The sequence below is a fragment of the Heterodontus francisci genome, chromosome 17, assembly GCF_036365525.1.
Source record: "Heterodontus francisci isolate sHetFra1 chromosome 17, sHetFra1.hap1, whole genome shotgun sequence".
Taxonomy (NCBI): domain Eukaryota; kingdom Metazoa; phylum Chordata; class Chondrichthyes; order Heterodontiformes; family Heterodontidae; genus Heterodontus; species Heterodontus francisci.
The window spans coordinates 2,339,842-2,356,439 of record NC_090387.1 but is presented as its reverse complement, the minus strand read 5'-3'; the positions used below and the strand labels follow the sequence as shown (position 1 = coordinate 2,356,439).

General features: G+C 46.8%; 3 protein-coding genes across 5 annotated transcripts in view; 2 read left to right on the top strand and 1 right to left on the bottom strand.

The window, feature by feature from the left end:
* Nucleotides 1–16,598, bottom strand: part of zc3h18 (zinc finger CCCH-type containing 18) — a 244,396-nt gene that overhangs the window by 216,039 nt on the left and 11,759 nt on the right. The window lies entirely within an intron of this gene.
* Nucleotides 1,913–14,762, top strand: LOC137378676 (syncytin-1-like). The gene is made up of 2 exons (XM_068048994.1): nucleotides 1,913–2,300; nucleotides 12,196–14,762. The coding sequence occupies exon 2, from the start codon at nucleotides 13,332–13,334 to the stop codon at nucleotides 14,274–14,276; it is 945 nt and encodes a 314-aa protein (XP_067905095.1). The 5' UTR covers nucleotides 1,913–2,300; nucleotides 12,196–13,331; the 3' UTR covers nucleotides 14,277–14,762.
* LOC137378675 (protein NYNRIN-like) lies at nucleotides 2,261–12,197 on the top strand. The gene is made up of 2 exons (XM_068048993.1): nucleotides 2,261–2,329; nucleotides 8,870–12,197. The coding sequence occupies exon 2, from the start codon at nucleotides 10,509–10,511 to the stop codon at nucleotides 11,640–11,642; it is 1,134 nt and encodes a 377-aa protein (XP_067905094.1). The 5' UTR covers nucleotides 2,261–2,329; nucleotides 8,870–10,508; the 3' UTR covers nucleotides 11,643–12,197.

Genomic DNA, 16,598 nt, shown 5'->3' with positions numbered 1-16,598 from the left:
TTATAAGTTGTAGCCCGTCCATCTTGTACAGGTCCCACCTGCCCTAGAACCGGTCCCAATGCCTCAGAAATCTGATGTCCTTCCTCCTACACCAATTCTCCAGCCACATGTTCAATCCTCCTATTCCTATCCTCACTAGCATGTGGCACTGGGAGTAATCCTGAGATTATGTTCTTGAGGTCCTGCTTTTTAATTGAGGAATTTAATTTAGTTGAGGAAACAGGAAGACCTATCAGAAGTGCTAGTATGGAAAGTAGCATCACAGAACAGATACAACAGAGACAGAGGATAGAAGCAGTGCTGAGTCTAGTTCTGGAGAATGAAACTGGGCAAGTGGAGCATGCTTCTGTGGGAGAACATTTCGGAAAGACATGGTTGGAAACTCAGCTCAGAGTTGAATAAGATGTTGAGTCCACACAGTCAGAACGGTGGGAAGATATTTAAGTCAGCAAGGTTTATGGAGTTTGTAGGTGGGTGGCAAAGACAGTGGCTTCTGTCTTCACTGTGTTTAACTGATGGAAAGCATAGCTCATCCAAGACTGAACACTGGACAAACAATCTGATAGCACAGTGATGTGCAGTGATTGAAACGTGTGGTGACGAGGTAGAGCTTGGTGTTTTGAGCATACAAGTGGAAATGACCCCATGTTTGCAAATGATGTTGACAAGGCGCAGCTTGTAGATTGGCAAAAGGAGGTAGCCAATGATCTGTTGGGAACGCTCGAGGGATGGAAGAGAAGCTACTGGTATACATTGTCTGCTTGTACTGTCCTCAGTACCTTGCTCTACGGCAGCGAGGCCTGGACAACGTATGCCAGCCAAGAGCGACGTCTCAATTCATTCCATCTTCGCTGCCTTCGGAGAATACTTGGCATCAGGTGGCAGGACTATATCTCCAACACAGAAGTCCTTGAAGCGGCCAACACCCCCAGCTTATACACACTACTGAGTCAGCGGCGCTTGAGATGGCTTGGCCATGTGAGCCGCATGGAAGATGGCAGGATCCCCAAAGACACATTGTACAGCGAGCTCGCCACTGGTATCAGACCCACCGGCCGTCCATGTCTCCGTTATAAAGACGTCTGCAAACGTGACATGAAATCGTGTGACATTGATCACAAGTCGTGGGAGTCAGTTGCCAGCATTCGCCAGAGCTGGCGGGCAGCCATAAAGACAGGGCTAAATTGTGGCGAGTCGAAGAGACTTAGTAGTTGGCAGGAAAAAAGACAGAGGCGCAAGGGGAGAGCCAACTGTGCAACAGCCCCAACAAACAAATTTCTCTGCAGCACCTGTGGAAGAGCCTGTCACTCCAGAATTGGCCTTTATAGCCACTCCAGGCGCTGCTTCACAAACCACTGACCACCTCCAGGTGCGTATCCATTGTCTCTCGAGATAAGGAGGCCCAAAAGAAAGAAAAGAATTGGATAGATAGGGTGGAATCAAGCAACGATGATCCTGCCAAGATTAATGACAGAGGAAAGGCATTGGAGGAGGATGGTGTGGACATAGGACTATAAATTGCAAGACAAAAAAGACCGCAGTTTATCTAGTTCGCCTACTACCAACCTGGTAAACACATAATACAATGGAGTTCCTGTTTAATGGCAATCTTTGTCAATTTAGTCTACAAAAGACCTAGAAATGACATGAGGAAAGACCCCAGTGATGAATGCTTTGGGAATCATCTGTCCAAAGTCAACCTTTTCCTCCCAAACATGCTATACTTAACAGGTCATGTCTTGAATTACACACATACTGTATCCCAAAGTCCTGCAACTCCAAAATAGCACTGTGGGAGCACCTTCACCACATGGACTAAACCTTTGTGGGCAAACTAGGAAGGGGCAATAAATGCCAGCCTTGCTCTGTGGAAGTGAGCAGAAAGGCATGGCACTATGCTTGATGTGAAATTTAGCCAAGTTAGGAATAAAAGCTTGCTTTTATAGGATAAAGAACTAGATCAGCAGAATTTAGCATCTGTATCTGTGTAGTCACGCCCGAGTTAACCGCAGCCCTTATTGGAAGTAGGCTTTAGAATAGACTAGGCGAGGGTAGATTGTGCAACGATATTAAGAACGGAATGGGCTGCTAATGTGCTGCTAATCTGTACTGTTAATCTCAATAACAAGTATGTACTAAGAACGGAATGTGCTGCTAATGTGATGCGAACCTCACTGATTGGTTAAACAAAGAGGTATAGCACGAACCGTAATGTATATACGGTAGTATCTGTATTCGGGAGGGGCACTTACTCTGGTGGACTCGATCGACTCCGTTGGAGTCGGTGCTGCTGTATCAGAGTAAGTCCGCCGGCGACTGCGCAAATAAAGTAATTGATTTTACCTACTCATCCGACTCGGTATATTTACTGAACCAGACTGAGGGCAAAAAGAACTCGAATCGTCATTTGGTGTCAGAAGTGGGATCTCAACAGACGACTGCCGCCATCCGCGAAATCAGAATCAGACTAGTCTTGGACGGAGAGAGAGGAAATGGGCCCCCGACGTGAGTGCTTGATACATGACCATGTCGGTTTTCCTCTGTCTCGTAGTCCGATAAAAGTTTGATCACTCGCTTACCGTCAGGTCAGATCGTCTGGACGAGATCAATGATCAGTCTGGCGGATTAGAAAAGATAAGCATCAGTCGATGTAGGTACGACTGAGGGTCAATGTTGAAGTAAATTGTTTAGTATACGGCTGAGGAAACTGATGTTAAAGTCGGTCGTTTAGTATACGGCTGAGGGAACTGAGGTTGGGTAAGATAAGATAGTTTGTAAGTAACTAGTTTGTGATAATTTGTAAGTAGATTGTAAGTAACTTTAACTCTTGGACTGTAGGGGCGAACAACGCAGTTCAAGAATAGTTGTGAAAATGGGAAATTGTTTAGATAATACAAGTGATCCATCCTGTCCATTACAAGTACTGTGTGATAAGTATCCGGATAAAGGGAAAGACTTCAGACAACTATCGGCAGCCTTAAATAAGAAATTAGGAGACCAATGGCCCTTAGGGGGAACAAGAGACTTGGAAGCAGCTAAAAAAATCAAAGAAAAAATCTGGAAACAAAATAAAGGAAATGGGGCCAAAGAATTAATTGGATTATGGAGACAATATTGTCAGGAGGAAAGAGATAGAACCCTCCTATCAAGTTGGCAAGAGAACGCCCTCAAATTAGGAATACCAATTAGTGAAGGAGGAAACCAAAAGACTCTAGAAATTCTGAAAAAAGAGTGCGCATATAGAAAGAGGAGACAAAAAGAAACAGAAACAGTTGATAAAAGTGGACTACGTAGTTCAATGGTTGGCCTTGCGTTGACAGAGGTAGACGACGATTTAGAAAATTGGACTATGCCTTGTAGGATGCCTACGGCACCACCACCAACCCCGACTTCCCCCCCCCCCCCCCCACCCCCCTTCAATTTTCACCCCCCCCCAGTATCGCAATTTATACCCGGTCGCCCTTCCCCAGACACAAACCATTGGGACGTCACCCGCCACATTAGCCGCCACCCCAGTCACCTTACCCTCTCCGGGACAACTGTCCTTACCTATCCCTCCGACAAATCGTCTACCCACCCAACGATGATCGACCCCTACACCAATTATTTCAACAAACAATTCGACTACTACACCGTCACCACCACCACCTCCTCCACCTTCCGCTCGGATGCGGAAATCCCGTTATACAAGCCCAGTCGGTTGGAGAACCAGGTCAAATACAAAACAGAAAGCCCAAAAAGACATTAAGAAACAACTCCACCAGAGGCCTCGGTCTCCCAGACAAAACAAACCAGGATGGGAGTTTCAGCTACCTATAGAAAAAGAGAGTGATAGTGATCCGGAACTTCTCATATCTGAATCCGAAGAATTTGATAGTACCGATGAGGAACCCCCTCTCCCACCTCCCCCTCCTCCAGCCCCAATCGCAGAGACACCAAGACAATTACCCGTAAGGAAAATGCCCAATCCCGACGCCGCCGCACAGCCCACGATAGACGTGTACTTCCCATGGAAACCCAACGAGATGATGGCCATCTTAGCCGCGATCCCAGATCGAAAGAAACTCCCTGCCGCCTTTGTGGACTTTCTGAGGACAACTTCGGATCATTCGGGAGGCGGAGGGGATTATTGACAGGAGTTATAGGGAGGCAGTCACACCTCAGGTAAAAGAAGTAGGTAGATGGGTTACCGTCAGGGGAAGGAAAGGGAATCAGCAGGCAGTGCAGGGATCCCCTGTGGCCGTTTCCCTCAACAACAGGTATACCGTTTTGGATACTGTTGGGGGGGACGACTTACCAGGGGTAAGCAATGGGGTGCAGGTCTCTGGCACAGTCTGTCCCTGTTGCTCAGAAGGGAAAAGGGAAGAGGAGCAGAGCATTAGTCATTGGGGACTCCATAGTTAGGGGAACAGATAGGAGGTTCTGTGGGAACGAGAGAGACTCACGGTTGGTGTGTTGCCTCCCAGGTGCCAGGGTACGTGATGTCTCCGATCGTGTTTTTGGGATCCTTAAGGGGGAGGGGGAGCACCCCCAAGTCGTGGTCCACATAGGCACCAACGACATAGGTAGGAAGAGAGATGGGGATTTAAGGCAGAAATTCAGGGAGCTAGGGTGGAAGCTTAGAGCGAGAACAACCAGAGTTGTTATCTCTGGGTTGTTGCCTGTGCCACGTGCTAGCGAAGAGAGGAATAGGGAGAGAGAGGAGTTGAACACGTGGCTGCAGGGATGGTGTAGGAGGGAGGGTTTTGGTTTCCTGGATAATTGGGGCTCTTTCTGGGGTAGGTGGGACCTCTACAAACAGGATGGTCTTCACCTGAACCAGAGGGGTACCAATATCCTGGGGGGGAGATTTGTTAGTGGTCTTCGGGGGGGGGGGGTTTAAACTAAATCAGCAGGGGAATGGGAACCTAAATTGTAGTTCCAGTGTACAGGCTGTTGAGAGTAGTGAGGTAGGGGATAAGGTTACAGGGACGCAAGAGGGCACTGGCAAGCAAGAACTTGGTTTAAAGTGTGTCTACTTCAACGCCAGGAGCATCCGGAATAAGGTGGGTGAGCTTGCAGCATGGGTTGGTACCTGGGATCCTGATGTTGTGGCCATTTCAGAGACATGGGTAGAGCAGGGACAGGAATGGATGTTGCAGGTTCCGGGATTTAGATGTTTCAGTAAGACCAGAGAAGAGGGTAAAAGAGGGGGGGGTGTGGCATTGTTAATCAAGGAAAGTATTACAGCGGCAGAAAGGACGTTTGAGGACTCGTCTACTGAGGTAGTATGGGCCGAGGTTAGAAACAGGAGAGGAGAGGTCACCCTGTTGGGAGTTTTCTATAGACCTCCGAATAGTTCCAGAGATGTAGAGGAAAGGATAGCGAAGATGATTCTCGACAGGAGCGAGAGTAACAGGGTAGTGGTTATGGGGGACTTTAACTTTCCAAATATTGACTGGAAATACTATAGTTCGAGTACTTTAGATGGGTCTGTTTTTGTCCAGTGTGTGCAGGAGGGTTTTCTGACACAGTATGTGGACAGGCCAACCAGGGGCGATGCCACATTGGATTTGGTACTGGGTAATGAACCCGGCCAGGTGTTCGATTTAGATGTAGGTGAGCACTTTGGCGATAGTGATCACAATTCGGTTAGGTTTACCTTAGCGATGGGCAGGGACAGGTATATACCGCAGGGCAAGAATTATAGCTGGGGGAAAGGAAATTATGACGCGATTAGGCAAGATTTAGGATGTGTAGGATGGGGAAGGAAACTGCAGGGGATGGGCACAAACGAAATGTGGAGCTTATTCAAGGAGCAGCTAATGCGTGTCCTTGATAAGTATGTACCTGTGAGGCAGGGAGGAAGTTGTCGAGCGAGGGAGCCGTGGTTTACTCAAGAAGTTGAAGCGCTTGTCAAGAGGAAGAGGGCGGCTTATGTTAGGATGAGACGTGAAGGCTCAGTTAGGGCGCTTGAGAGTTACAAGCTAGCCACGAAGGATCTAAAGGGAGGGCTAAGGAGAGCAAGGAGAGGACACGAGAAGTCATTGGCGGATAGGATCAAAGAAAACCCTAAGGCTTTCTCTCGGTATATCAGGAATAAACGAATGATAAGAGTTAGAACAGGGCCAATCAAGGATATTAGTGGGAAGCTGTGTGCGGAATCAGAGGAGATAGGGGAAGCGTTAAATGAATATTTTTCGTCAGTATTTACAGTAGAAAAAGAAAATGTTGCCGAGGAGATTACTGAGATACAGCCTACTAGGCTAGATGGGATTGAGATTCACAAGGAGGAGGTGTTAGCAATTTTGGAAAGAGTGAAAATAGATAAGTCCCCTGGGCCAGATGGGATTTATCCTAGGATTCTCTGGGAAGCCAGGGAGGAGATTGCAGAGCCTTTGTCCTTGATCTTTATGTCGTCATTGTCGACAGGAGTAGTGCCGGAGGACTGGAGGATAGCAAATGTTGTCCCCTTGTTCAAGAAGGGGAGTAGAGACAGCCCTGGTAATTATAGACCTGTGAGCCTTACTTCGGTTGTGGGTAAAATGTTGGAAAATGTTATAAGAGACAGGATTTATAATCATCTTGAAAAGAATAAGTTCATTTGCGATAGTCAGCACGGTTTTGTGAAAGGTAGGTCGTGCCTCACAAACCTTATTGAGTTTTTCGAGAAGGTGACCAAACAGGTGGATGAGGGTAAAGCAGTGGATGTGGTGTATATGGATTTCAGTAAGGCGTTTGATAAGGTTCCCCACGGTAGGCTATTGCAGAAAATACGGAAGTATGGGGTTGAAGGTGATTTAGAGCTTTGGATCAGAAATTGGCTAGCTGAAAGAAGACAGAGGGTGGTGGTTGATGGCAAATGTTCATCCTGGAGTTTAGTTACTAGTGGTGTACTGCAAGGTTCTGTTTTGGGGCCACTGCTGTTTGTCATTTTTATAAACGACCTGGATGAGGGTGTAGAAGGGTGGGTTAGTAAATTTGCGGATGACACGAAGGTCAGTGGAGTTGTGGATGGTGTCGAAGGGTGTTGTAGGGTACAGAGGGACATAGATAGGCTGCAGAGCTGGGCTGAGAGATGGCAAATGGAGTTTAATGCGGAAAAGTGTGAGGTGATTCACTTTGGAAGGAGTAACAGCAATGCAGAGTACTGGGCTAATGGGAAGATTCTTGGTCGTGTAGATGAGCAGAGAGATCTTGGTATCCAGGTACATAAATCCCTGAAAGTTGCTACCCAGGTTAATAGGGCTGTTAAGAAGGCATATGGCAGATTAGTAGGGGGATCGAGTTTCGGAGCAACGAGGTCATGATGCAGCTGTACAAAACTCTGGTGAGGCCGCACCTTGAGTATTGCGTGCAGTTCTGGTCACCGCATTATAGGAAGGATGTGGAAGCTTTGGAAAGGGTGCAGAGGAGATTTACTAGGATGTTGCCTGGTATGGAAGGAAGGTCTTACGAGGAAAGGCTGAGGGACTTGGGGTTGTTTTCGTTAGAGAGGAGGAGGAGGAGAGGTGACTTAATAGAGACATACAAGATAATCAGAGGGTTAGATAGGGTGGATAGTGAGAGTCTTTTTCCTCGGATGAGGATGGCAAACACGAGGGGACATAGCTTTAAGTTGAGGGGTGAAAGATATAGGACAGATGTCAGAGGTAGTTTCTTTGCGCAGAGAGTAGTAGGGGCGTGGAACGCCCTGCCTGCAACAGTAGTAGACTCGCCAACTTTAAGGGCATTTAAGTGGTCATTGGATAGACATATGGATGTAAATGGAATAGTGTAGGTCAGATGATCGGCGCAACATCGAGGGCCGAAGGGCCTGTACTGCGCTGTAATATTCTAATTCTAATTCTAACTGTCTCAGTTTGTCAGGCAGATTCCCGAGACCTCTGGGTTTTGGTACAGCAAGCTTTGACTCCGACAGAATACAGACGACATCTTAACCATTTAAATTTCCCAGATCATGCGGCACTCCAGGCGGCCCATGCCCAAGATGCGGATAGACAGAATCTAATTTTAGATGCCTTAAGTACCACATTGGATTAAGGAGTGTCCCTTCAAAAGACAAGTGGGAAGAGGAGGACACCCGACCCCGAGAGGGGGATACTCACAAAGAGGAGGGCAACCAAGATATGCAGACTTAGAACATAGAACATAGAACATAGAACATACAGCACAGAACAGGCCCTTCGGCCCACAATGTTGTGCCGATCCTTTGTCCTCTGTCAAGGACAATTTAATCTATACCCCATCATTCTCCTTTATCCATATACCTATCCAAAAGCCTTTTGAAAGTCCCTAAAGTTTCTGACTCAACAACTTCCCCGGGCAAGGCATTCCATGCCTCGACCACTCTCTGGGTAAAGAACCTTCCCCTGACATCCCCCTTATATCTCCCACCCTTCACCTTAAATTTATGACCCCTTGTAACGCTTTGCTCCACCCGGGGAAAAAGTTTCTGACTGTCTACCCTATCTATTCCCCTGATCATCTTATAAACCTCTATCATGTCACCCCTCATCCTTCTCCTTTCTAATGAGAAGAGGCCTAGAATGTTCAGCCTTTCCTCGTAAGACTTATTCTCCATTCCAGGCAACATCCTGGTAAATCTCCTCTGCACCCTCTCCAAGGCTTCCACATCCTTCCTAAAATGAGGCGACCAGAACTGCACACAGTACTCCAAATGAGGCCTTACCAAGGTCCTGTACAGCTGCATCATCACCTCACGGCTCTTAAATTCAATCCCTCTGCTAATGAACGCTAACACCCCATATGCCTTCTTCACAGCCCTATCCACTTCTCCCAGACTAACCCCTTCCCACCTCAAGACTGACTAGCTAACTTGGTCATCCAGAGTCTCCAATCAGACAAAGAGCCCATCATATCCTTGCAGATAGAAGGCTGATACTACCCCTTTATGATCGACATTGGAGCAGCCACGTCTTCGGTGCAATCAGAACTCCAGTTACCACTATCAGACACCACTCAGAATTTATCCGGATTCCAGGGACAGATATGCCGATACCCTGTGTCAAAACCAGTGAGGGTAACATACGAAAACGAATCAACAGATCACCAATTCATCACAACAACTGGGTTAGACTGCAACCTACTGGCTAGAGATTTATTGTGCGTGTTTCAGTTACGCCTGGAATGTGGGGATGAAGGGGTGACGGTACAGTCATGGAGGCCAAAACAACAGTGTTATGTCTCCACCGTACCCCAGTGGTGGACATTAGATATGGAACACTCATTATACCACATTACTTTGGCCTACGATAAGACCAGGCGGAATCAAGAATTAGAAAATAAATATCACCCACAAATAGGGACCGAATGGCTAGTTACAATCATAGCAGCTGTTAAAGGACTAGAAGGTGCAGCCGACTTTGTCGAAGTACCACAACACTTATGGCAACAACCCGCCTCCGCCGCCCCTCACATAACGCGCCAGGTCAACAGTCCATACCACGCCAAGCACCAGAAAGCCAGTATCTATTCGCCTTCACCTACAATGGACAACAATATACATGGACCCGATTACCACAAGGTTTTGTCAATTCACCAACGCTATTCTCCAGATGTTTACAGACCCAACTCCAAACCTTGACCCTAGAAAATGGTTCTACCCTTGTACAATATGTAGACGACCTATTGATAGCCAGTCCTGACGAACCCAGTAACAGGAATGATGCAATACAGCTGTTGAACCACCTGTCTTCACTGGGCTATGTGGTATCACAGGCTACGGTCTTAATAGTCCAGACAAAGGTCAAGTTTCTGGGAATCCTCCTCTCGGCTCGAGAAAGAAGCCTGGAAACCAGTCGAATTGAACCTATCTGCCAATTCCCCGTTCCTACCACCGCTAAGGACGTTCGACAATGGTTGGGGATGGTGAATTACTGTAGACAGTGGATACCTAACATCGCTGTCTACACTAAACTACTGACCAAGAGGGAGAGTTCACTCTCGCAACAGAGGCATGGGATGCCTTCCAAGGGTTGAAACAAGCCTTGTTGCAAGCCCCAGCATTAGGAAGACCCCTGTACGACCGACCGTTCCAGCTGTATTGCACTATCCTGGAAGGTTGTTCAACAGCAGTATTGACCCAGCAACATGGGGACAAGCACAGACCGGTGGGTTACTACTCTTCCAAGCTTGACCCGGTGGCCCTGGGACACCCTGCCTGCACCCAGATCTTGACAGTTATATACAACAGCTTACAGTCTGCTGCCAACATAACCCTTCAACAGGACATCACCGTGTACAGCTCCCACTCTGTCACCGCCTTACTAGGCCAGTTACAGACTCAACATCTCACCACTGCTCGGCAAAATAGATATGAGATATACCTATTGAACAATCCTAAATTACGGTTTAAACATTGTACTACTATAAACCCTGCATGCTTCCTCAGCAGCCCCCCTGTTAACCAAGAAACGCCCAGTCATGACTGTCTGACTCTGATTCAGGAAAACACCACGGCGAGGGAAGATTTGACTGATGCCCCATTGAACGAACCTGACGTAACTATGTACGTCGACGGAAGCGCCTCAGTCAGTCCCGATGGCCAACGACTGTCAGGATATGCGATTGTTAACCAGGACAGTCTTGTTATGGAATCGGCAGCCTTCCAACTCACTTACTCAGCCCAACAAGCTGAACTATTCGCCTTAATACGAGCCTGCATACTAGGGAAAGGCTGGCGAATAAATATTTACACCGATTCCAGATATGCCTTTGGGGTCGTCCATGATTTCGGACAACTCTGGAAGAATAGAGGATTCTTGACCTCAGCAGGAACAAAGATATCCCATCAGAAACTAGTTGCTGACCTATCACAAGCCCTTCTCCTACCTAAACAGATTTCCGTGATAAAATGCACTGCACACATGAGCGGTAAGACCCCTGTTGACATAGGTAATAGGCGCGCAGACAGTGAGGCAAAAAGAGCCTCACAGACCCAACACGTGGTTGTGGAAAAAATGATGAATCAGACGAAACGCTCCGACAAAAGCAAGTCTGTCTCTGAAAAACCAATGCCAACCATCCAAGACGTCATAAGGTTACAGGAGGACGCTCCTGATGCTGATAAACAATTGTGGGAAAAACTGGGTTGTAAATATGATTCTGTATCTTGTTTATGGACCACGCCAGCGAATCAGACTTGCATGCCTGATGCGCTGGCCTTGTGGGTTATTGAATGTGTACACTTTGCAACTCATTGTGGAGCCCAAGGGACCAGCGATTTGCTGTTGGCCACTGGGTGGCACCCCAAAATACAGATGCTGGCTCAAAACATAATTAATCGGTGTTTGATTTGCCTGCAGCATAATACCGGCAAGGGAATCCCATGTGAATGGGGAAAAACCCCTCTGCCCAGTAGTCCCTTCGAAATGCTCCAGATGGATTACATTGAGTTGGAAAGATGTCAGTGTTATAAATATGTGTTAGTTATTATTGATGTGTTTAGTAAGTGGATCGAGGCATATCCAACCACTGATAACAAAGCCGCTACTGTAGTTCAAGTTTTAATGAGAGAAATCATTCCCAGATATGGGATACCGGCTCAGTTAAGTTCTGATAACGGACCCCACTTCATTGGTCAGGTCAACAAGGAATTCTGCCTTCAACTGGGAATACGCCAACAGTTGCATTGTGCATAGAGGCCACAGGCCGCTGGACGAGTTGAAAGAAGCAATCAGACTCTTAAAACAAAGCTGGCTAAACTAAAAGCAGAAACTGAGCTAACCTGGCTTAAATTACTCCCCATCGCCCTATTCCAGATGCAGGGGTTACGCCAGCAGGACCAGCTCGACTCTCTCCCGCAGAGGTCATTTATGGAAAGCCCCTACGAACCCCCTGAAACCAGAATGTTCCCAAATCGGTCCAGTTTCACCACATGACAGAAGAAATGACCAATTATGTCTTATCCCTGACTAAGGCCCTAAAAGAACTCCATTCACAGGTCAAGGTGGCACACCACAATCCACCCTTGCTGACTGGGCCATCCAAAGTACAACCTGGAAGTTATGTAATGATCAAAAACTGGGTAAGAAAAGGGTTGGAGCCTCGATGGGAAGGGCCCTTTCAGGTCCTACTCACCACGCCCACTGCAGCTAAAATTGAAGGGAGGAGTGCTTGGGTCCACCTGCACCACTGTAAGATTGTTAGCCAATAAATTACTAAGAAAGATTGTTAACCTACTCCTATCCCCAGCACTGTTCCCTACAGGTATTAAAAGGCGACGAGCCAAGATGAAGACCATCCTGATTGTCCCCTGCATGGTTATGATCGGAATCCTCTCGGCAGAAGGGACGAGAAACGAGGGGAAAAAGCTGGCAACCTGTCGTCTCAACCAGCCTCAAGACATCTTCCACATGTGCCAGGATGACGTCCTCCGTTGCCCCCATCCACGGAGACAAGGAGTCGGCTCATGGAACGTGATGGGATTGGCCGAAAACGATGGACTGCTGAGACGACCCAACCAATCTAAGCGATTGAAAGGACAATTTGTATGGACACTGCCTTGTTTTCGGACTAAGTGTAAATTTGATTTCGTATGCAAAAGGGCAACCCAAGCAAAGGTAAGACCATGCCGGACAGAGAGGGAAGTTAGGGAAACAGAAGGGAATCTTGAGGAAAGACAAGGGAGTGATAGGCATAGGCCCCGAAGGAAGCGTAGTCCACCAGAAAATACCCTCTCATCCCTCTTGACCCAGAGGGAGAATACCACACTAACAAAAACCATGAATCTCTTTCTCCGAACTCACCGACGCCTGCATGGGCCAGGGCAAAATTGTCTGTTATCCGGATCCTTTATCTGTGGCACAATTGTTTTCAGTCTCGCCACTATGGGGGCACACAGAGAGTGGTTAACTGCCAACACGACATGTTGATGCCAGACCAGGTCACTATCACTTATGACTCCGATTCGGCCCCTTCGGCAAACTGCCTTCCCCTTCCCCGGGACAACTCCCATTCACATGATGGCATGATTGACAACCACAAATATCTACCCAGGAAGTTTACTAACAATACGGACTCGTGGTCCTATGAGAATTGCTTCCACGGGAAAAGGTATGGGTGCATGGTGGCGGACGTAAAAGAAAACATAACGTGCCTGTACCCCACCTGTACTAAACGGCAATATAGTGTAACTCGGGACTCGGGCCGATGCACCTGCTACAACATGACCTGTATTCCGTTGGCTGCGGGCCTCCAAATACTCTGCGGCAGGGCGAACGGCTCCCACATGGTCATCAAAGACAACTCATTCCCCATTACCTCAGACTCACAGTGGATCTCGGAGAATTGGAGGGATTGGGCCACAGGAGGATCCCTGGTGAACACCTATGCCGGCTGCAATCACAGCTTATATACAGACAAAGGATATTTCTTCTTCTTTAATGGTACAGCCACCAACATCTTATTGCCTCCCTTCCCGAGACAAGTCGCCATCGGAACCCTGGTCCCCACCACGGTACCCTGCCCCTCAAAAAGGACCCCTCACGACAGGTTGGTGTACCGGGGGGGCATCAGCAGAGTTTTGCGAAAACTGGAAGAGACCCCCGATCTTGGGACCAACCCGAGGACATTCGGCAGGATGGGGGATTCTCAGTATGGTTACGATAGGAGGCGTAGGGGGTGGCTTAGCTGCTAACAACCGTAATTACTTGATCTGTGGCCTTACCATCCTGGGGAATGCAACATTGGGAGCTCTTGAGGTGATAACGGAGGAATTGTCCGAGTTGAGATTGTTTACCATGCAAAACCGGTATGCCCTTGACTACCTACTAGCCCGCAAAGGAGGGGTATGTGCAATAATAAAAGGGAAATGCATCATGGGAGTCCGGGATCAAACCGCGAACGTTACTAAATTTATGAATCATATTCGAGACCAACTAAACGATCTGAAAGACCCTGGCTCCTGGGGAAAGTGGGGATTCGGGGGATGGACAGTTTGGATCATAAACATGGCCATGTACTTGGTCGTCGGGATCGCTTGCATCTTTGCAGGCATAGCCATTCTCAAATACGTCATGGGACGAATGCAGGCAGCTCTGGAACAAATAGGAGCCCCAAGAATCCTAATGGTACGCACTCACGAACAAACCACCGCCGATGCAGAGCTACAGCAAGAAATGGAGTTACAACAAAAAATCAACCTGGATGACGACGAAGAGGACAGTAGAGACTGGTGCAGGAAGAGTACTGAGTGTGGAGAGAGAGAAGGTTATCATAGAATGATAAGAGGAGGGAATGTGGAAGTGAGCAGAAAGGCATGGCACTATGCTTGATGGGAAATTTAGCCAAGTTAGGAATAAAAGCTTGCTTTTATAGGATAAAGAACTAGATCAGCAGAATTTAGCATCTGTATCTGTGTAGTCACGCCCGAGTTAACCGCAGCCCTTATTGGAAATAGGCTTTAGAATAGACTAGGCGAGGGTAGATTGTGCAACGATATTAAGAACGGAATGGGCTGCTAATCTGTACTGTTAATCTCAATAACAAGTATGTACTAAGAACGGAATGTGCTGCTAATGTGATGCGAACCTCACTGATTGGTTAAACAAAGAGGTATAGCACGAACCGTAATGTATATACGGTAGTATCTGTATTCGGGAGGGGCACTTACTCTGGTGGACTCGATCGACTCCGTTGGAGTCGGTGCTGCTGTATCAGAGTAAGTCCGCCGGCGACTGCGCAAATAAAGTAATTGATTTTACCTACTCATCCGACTCGGTATATTTACTGAACCAGACTGAGGGCAAAAAGAACTCGAATCGTCAGCTCGCAACGCCCCTATCCCAAGAATGCATTTCCAAAATGTTATGGGCTTTTTCCTTTATAAGAGAGAAGACTTAGAGGTGATCTGATAGAGGTCTTCAAAATTATGAATAGGTTGAACAGGGCATATGTGGAGAGAACATTTCCACTTGTGGAAGAATCCAAAACTAGGGCCATGAAGACAAGATAGTTACTAATAAATCCAATAGGGAAATGAGGAGAAATTTACTCAGAGACCCAACCTGAATCTTTCCCAATAGCTATAATCTCTCAGTTCTAGTACCACTTGTGATGTGATTAACGCTTAATTGCGCTCTGAAATAGTCTAGCAAGTCACTCAGTTGTCAAGAGCAGTTAGGGATGGGCAACAAATGCTGGCTTTGCCAGCAACACCTACATCCCAAGAAAGTGCAATGATTTTTTTTTCTTTCTCCAGTTTCTCTACGCCCTTTTTACTCGAGTGGTTAGAATGTGAATTTTACTACATGAAGTGGTTGAGGCAAATAGCATGGATGGTCTCAAAAAGAAAATAGCATAAGAGAAAAGGGAACACAGAGATATGCTGAAAGATTGAGATGAGATAGATGACTGGTACCAGCACTGACTAGTTGGGTCAAATGGCCTGTTTCTATGCTGTATATTCTATGTAACTCCCACTTTCCTGCCTGTGGGCAGCTTCCAATTTCGATTTAGCCAACAGATGTAGAAGCTGAAATAAAAACAAGAAACGTTGGAAATGCTCAGCAGGTCTGGCAGCATCTGTGGAGAGAGAAGCAGAGTCACTGACCTGAAACAGATTTCCAGCATCCACAGTATTTTGCTTTTAGATGTAGAAGCTGACAGCAGTCTCCTTGTTCAGAGGTGGCAGATTACATCTCCGCAGCCAGTGTGCCCAAGAGGGTATTCAAGACAAAAACCACAGCATTCTATCTCCCATTGGTAAGAAGCCCCCGGAGGTGAACTCAAATGGCAAAATAAATCAAACCACAGGCTCAAATTGAAGTCGAACATACCAAATCAAATTTTTTTAATAAAGTGACAGTTTTAATTTTTTTTTTACTTATAGAAGCTCCAGCTTAGTTATAGGAACAGGAGTGCATATAACAGGAGTAGGTCATTCAGCCCCTCTGCCATTCAGTGAGATCTTGGCTGATCTGAGGATCTAAGATAGTTGCTAGAAAATCTTTGGTCTGAGCCCTCTCCATACAGCTAATGCACAACTACATCTTACAGTGCAATAATGAACCACACTAGACCAGAATCAGTATCCACCCAGATCAGCATCTGGTCTGTGCTAAGCTAGTTGATGTCAGCCTCAGAAGTCAAAAGTGCTACAACTGGCCTTGGGAGCCTCACATGAAGCAAAGAAAGAAGTCTTCAGCTTCCCGTTCTGATTGACAGAAAGAGCATGTGCGACATCAGATTAGAATAAGGTTTAAGCTCAGTCAAACCCCAGTCAAACACCATCCAATATTCCACTGCTATTGTGCAACCTATGACATAAACAACTTAAATGACCATGCTTTGCTGGACACTCAGACATATACTGCCATTCCTTCATCGTCACTGGGTCAATATCCCGGAATTCCCTAGGTAACAGCATTGTGTTAGCACCATCAATACAAGGACTGCAGTGGTTCAAGAAGGTCAACCACCATCTTTGCTGAGCAACTAGTGACAGCAAATGCCCATATCCCAAGAACAAATTAAATGCACCAGGCAGCTAACTTTAAAATCCACTTGAACCAATAAATGAAAATCAGCAAGGATTTATTAAAGGCAGATCGTGTTCGACTAACTTGATCAAGTTCTTTGAAGTAAACGATAGAGCT

Coding starts and splice junctions, on each gene's coding strand:
- LOC137378675 (XM_068048993.1), top strand. CDS start 10,509: ATGTACGTCGACGGAAGCGCCTCAGTCAGTCCCGATGGCCAACGACTG.
- LOC137378676 (XM_068048994.1), top strand. CDS start 13,332: ATGCCGGCTGCAATCACAGCTTATATACAGACAAAGGATATTTCTTCT.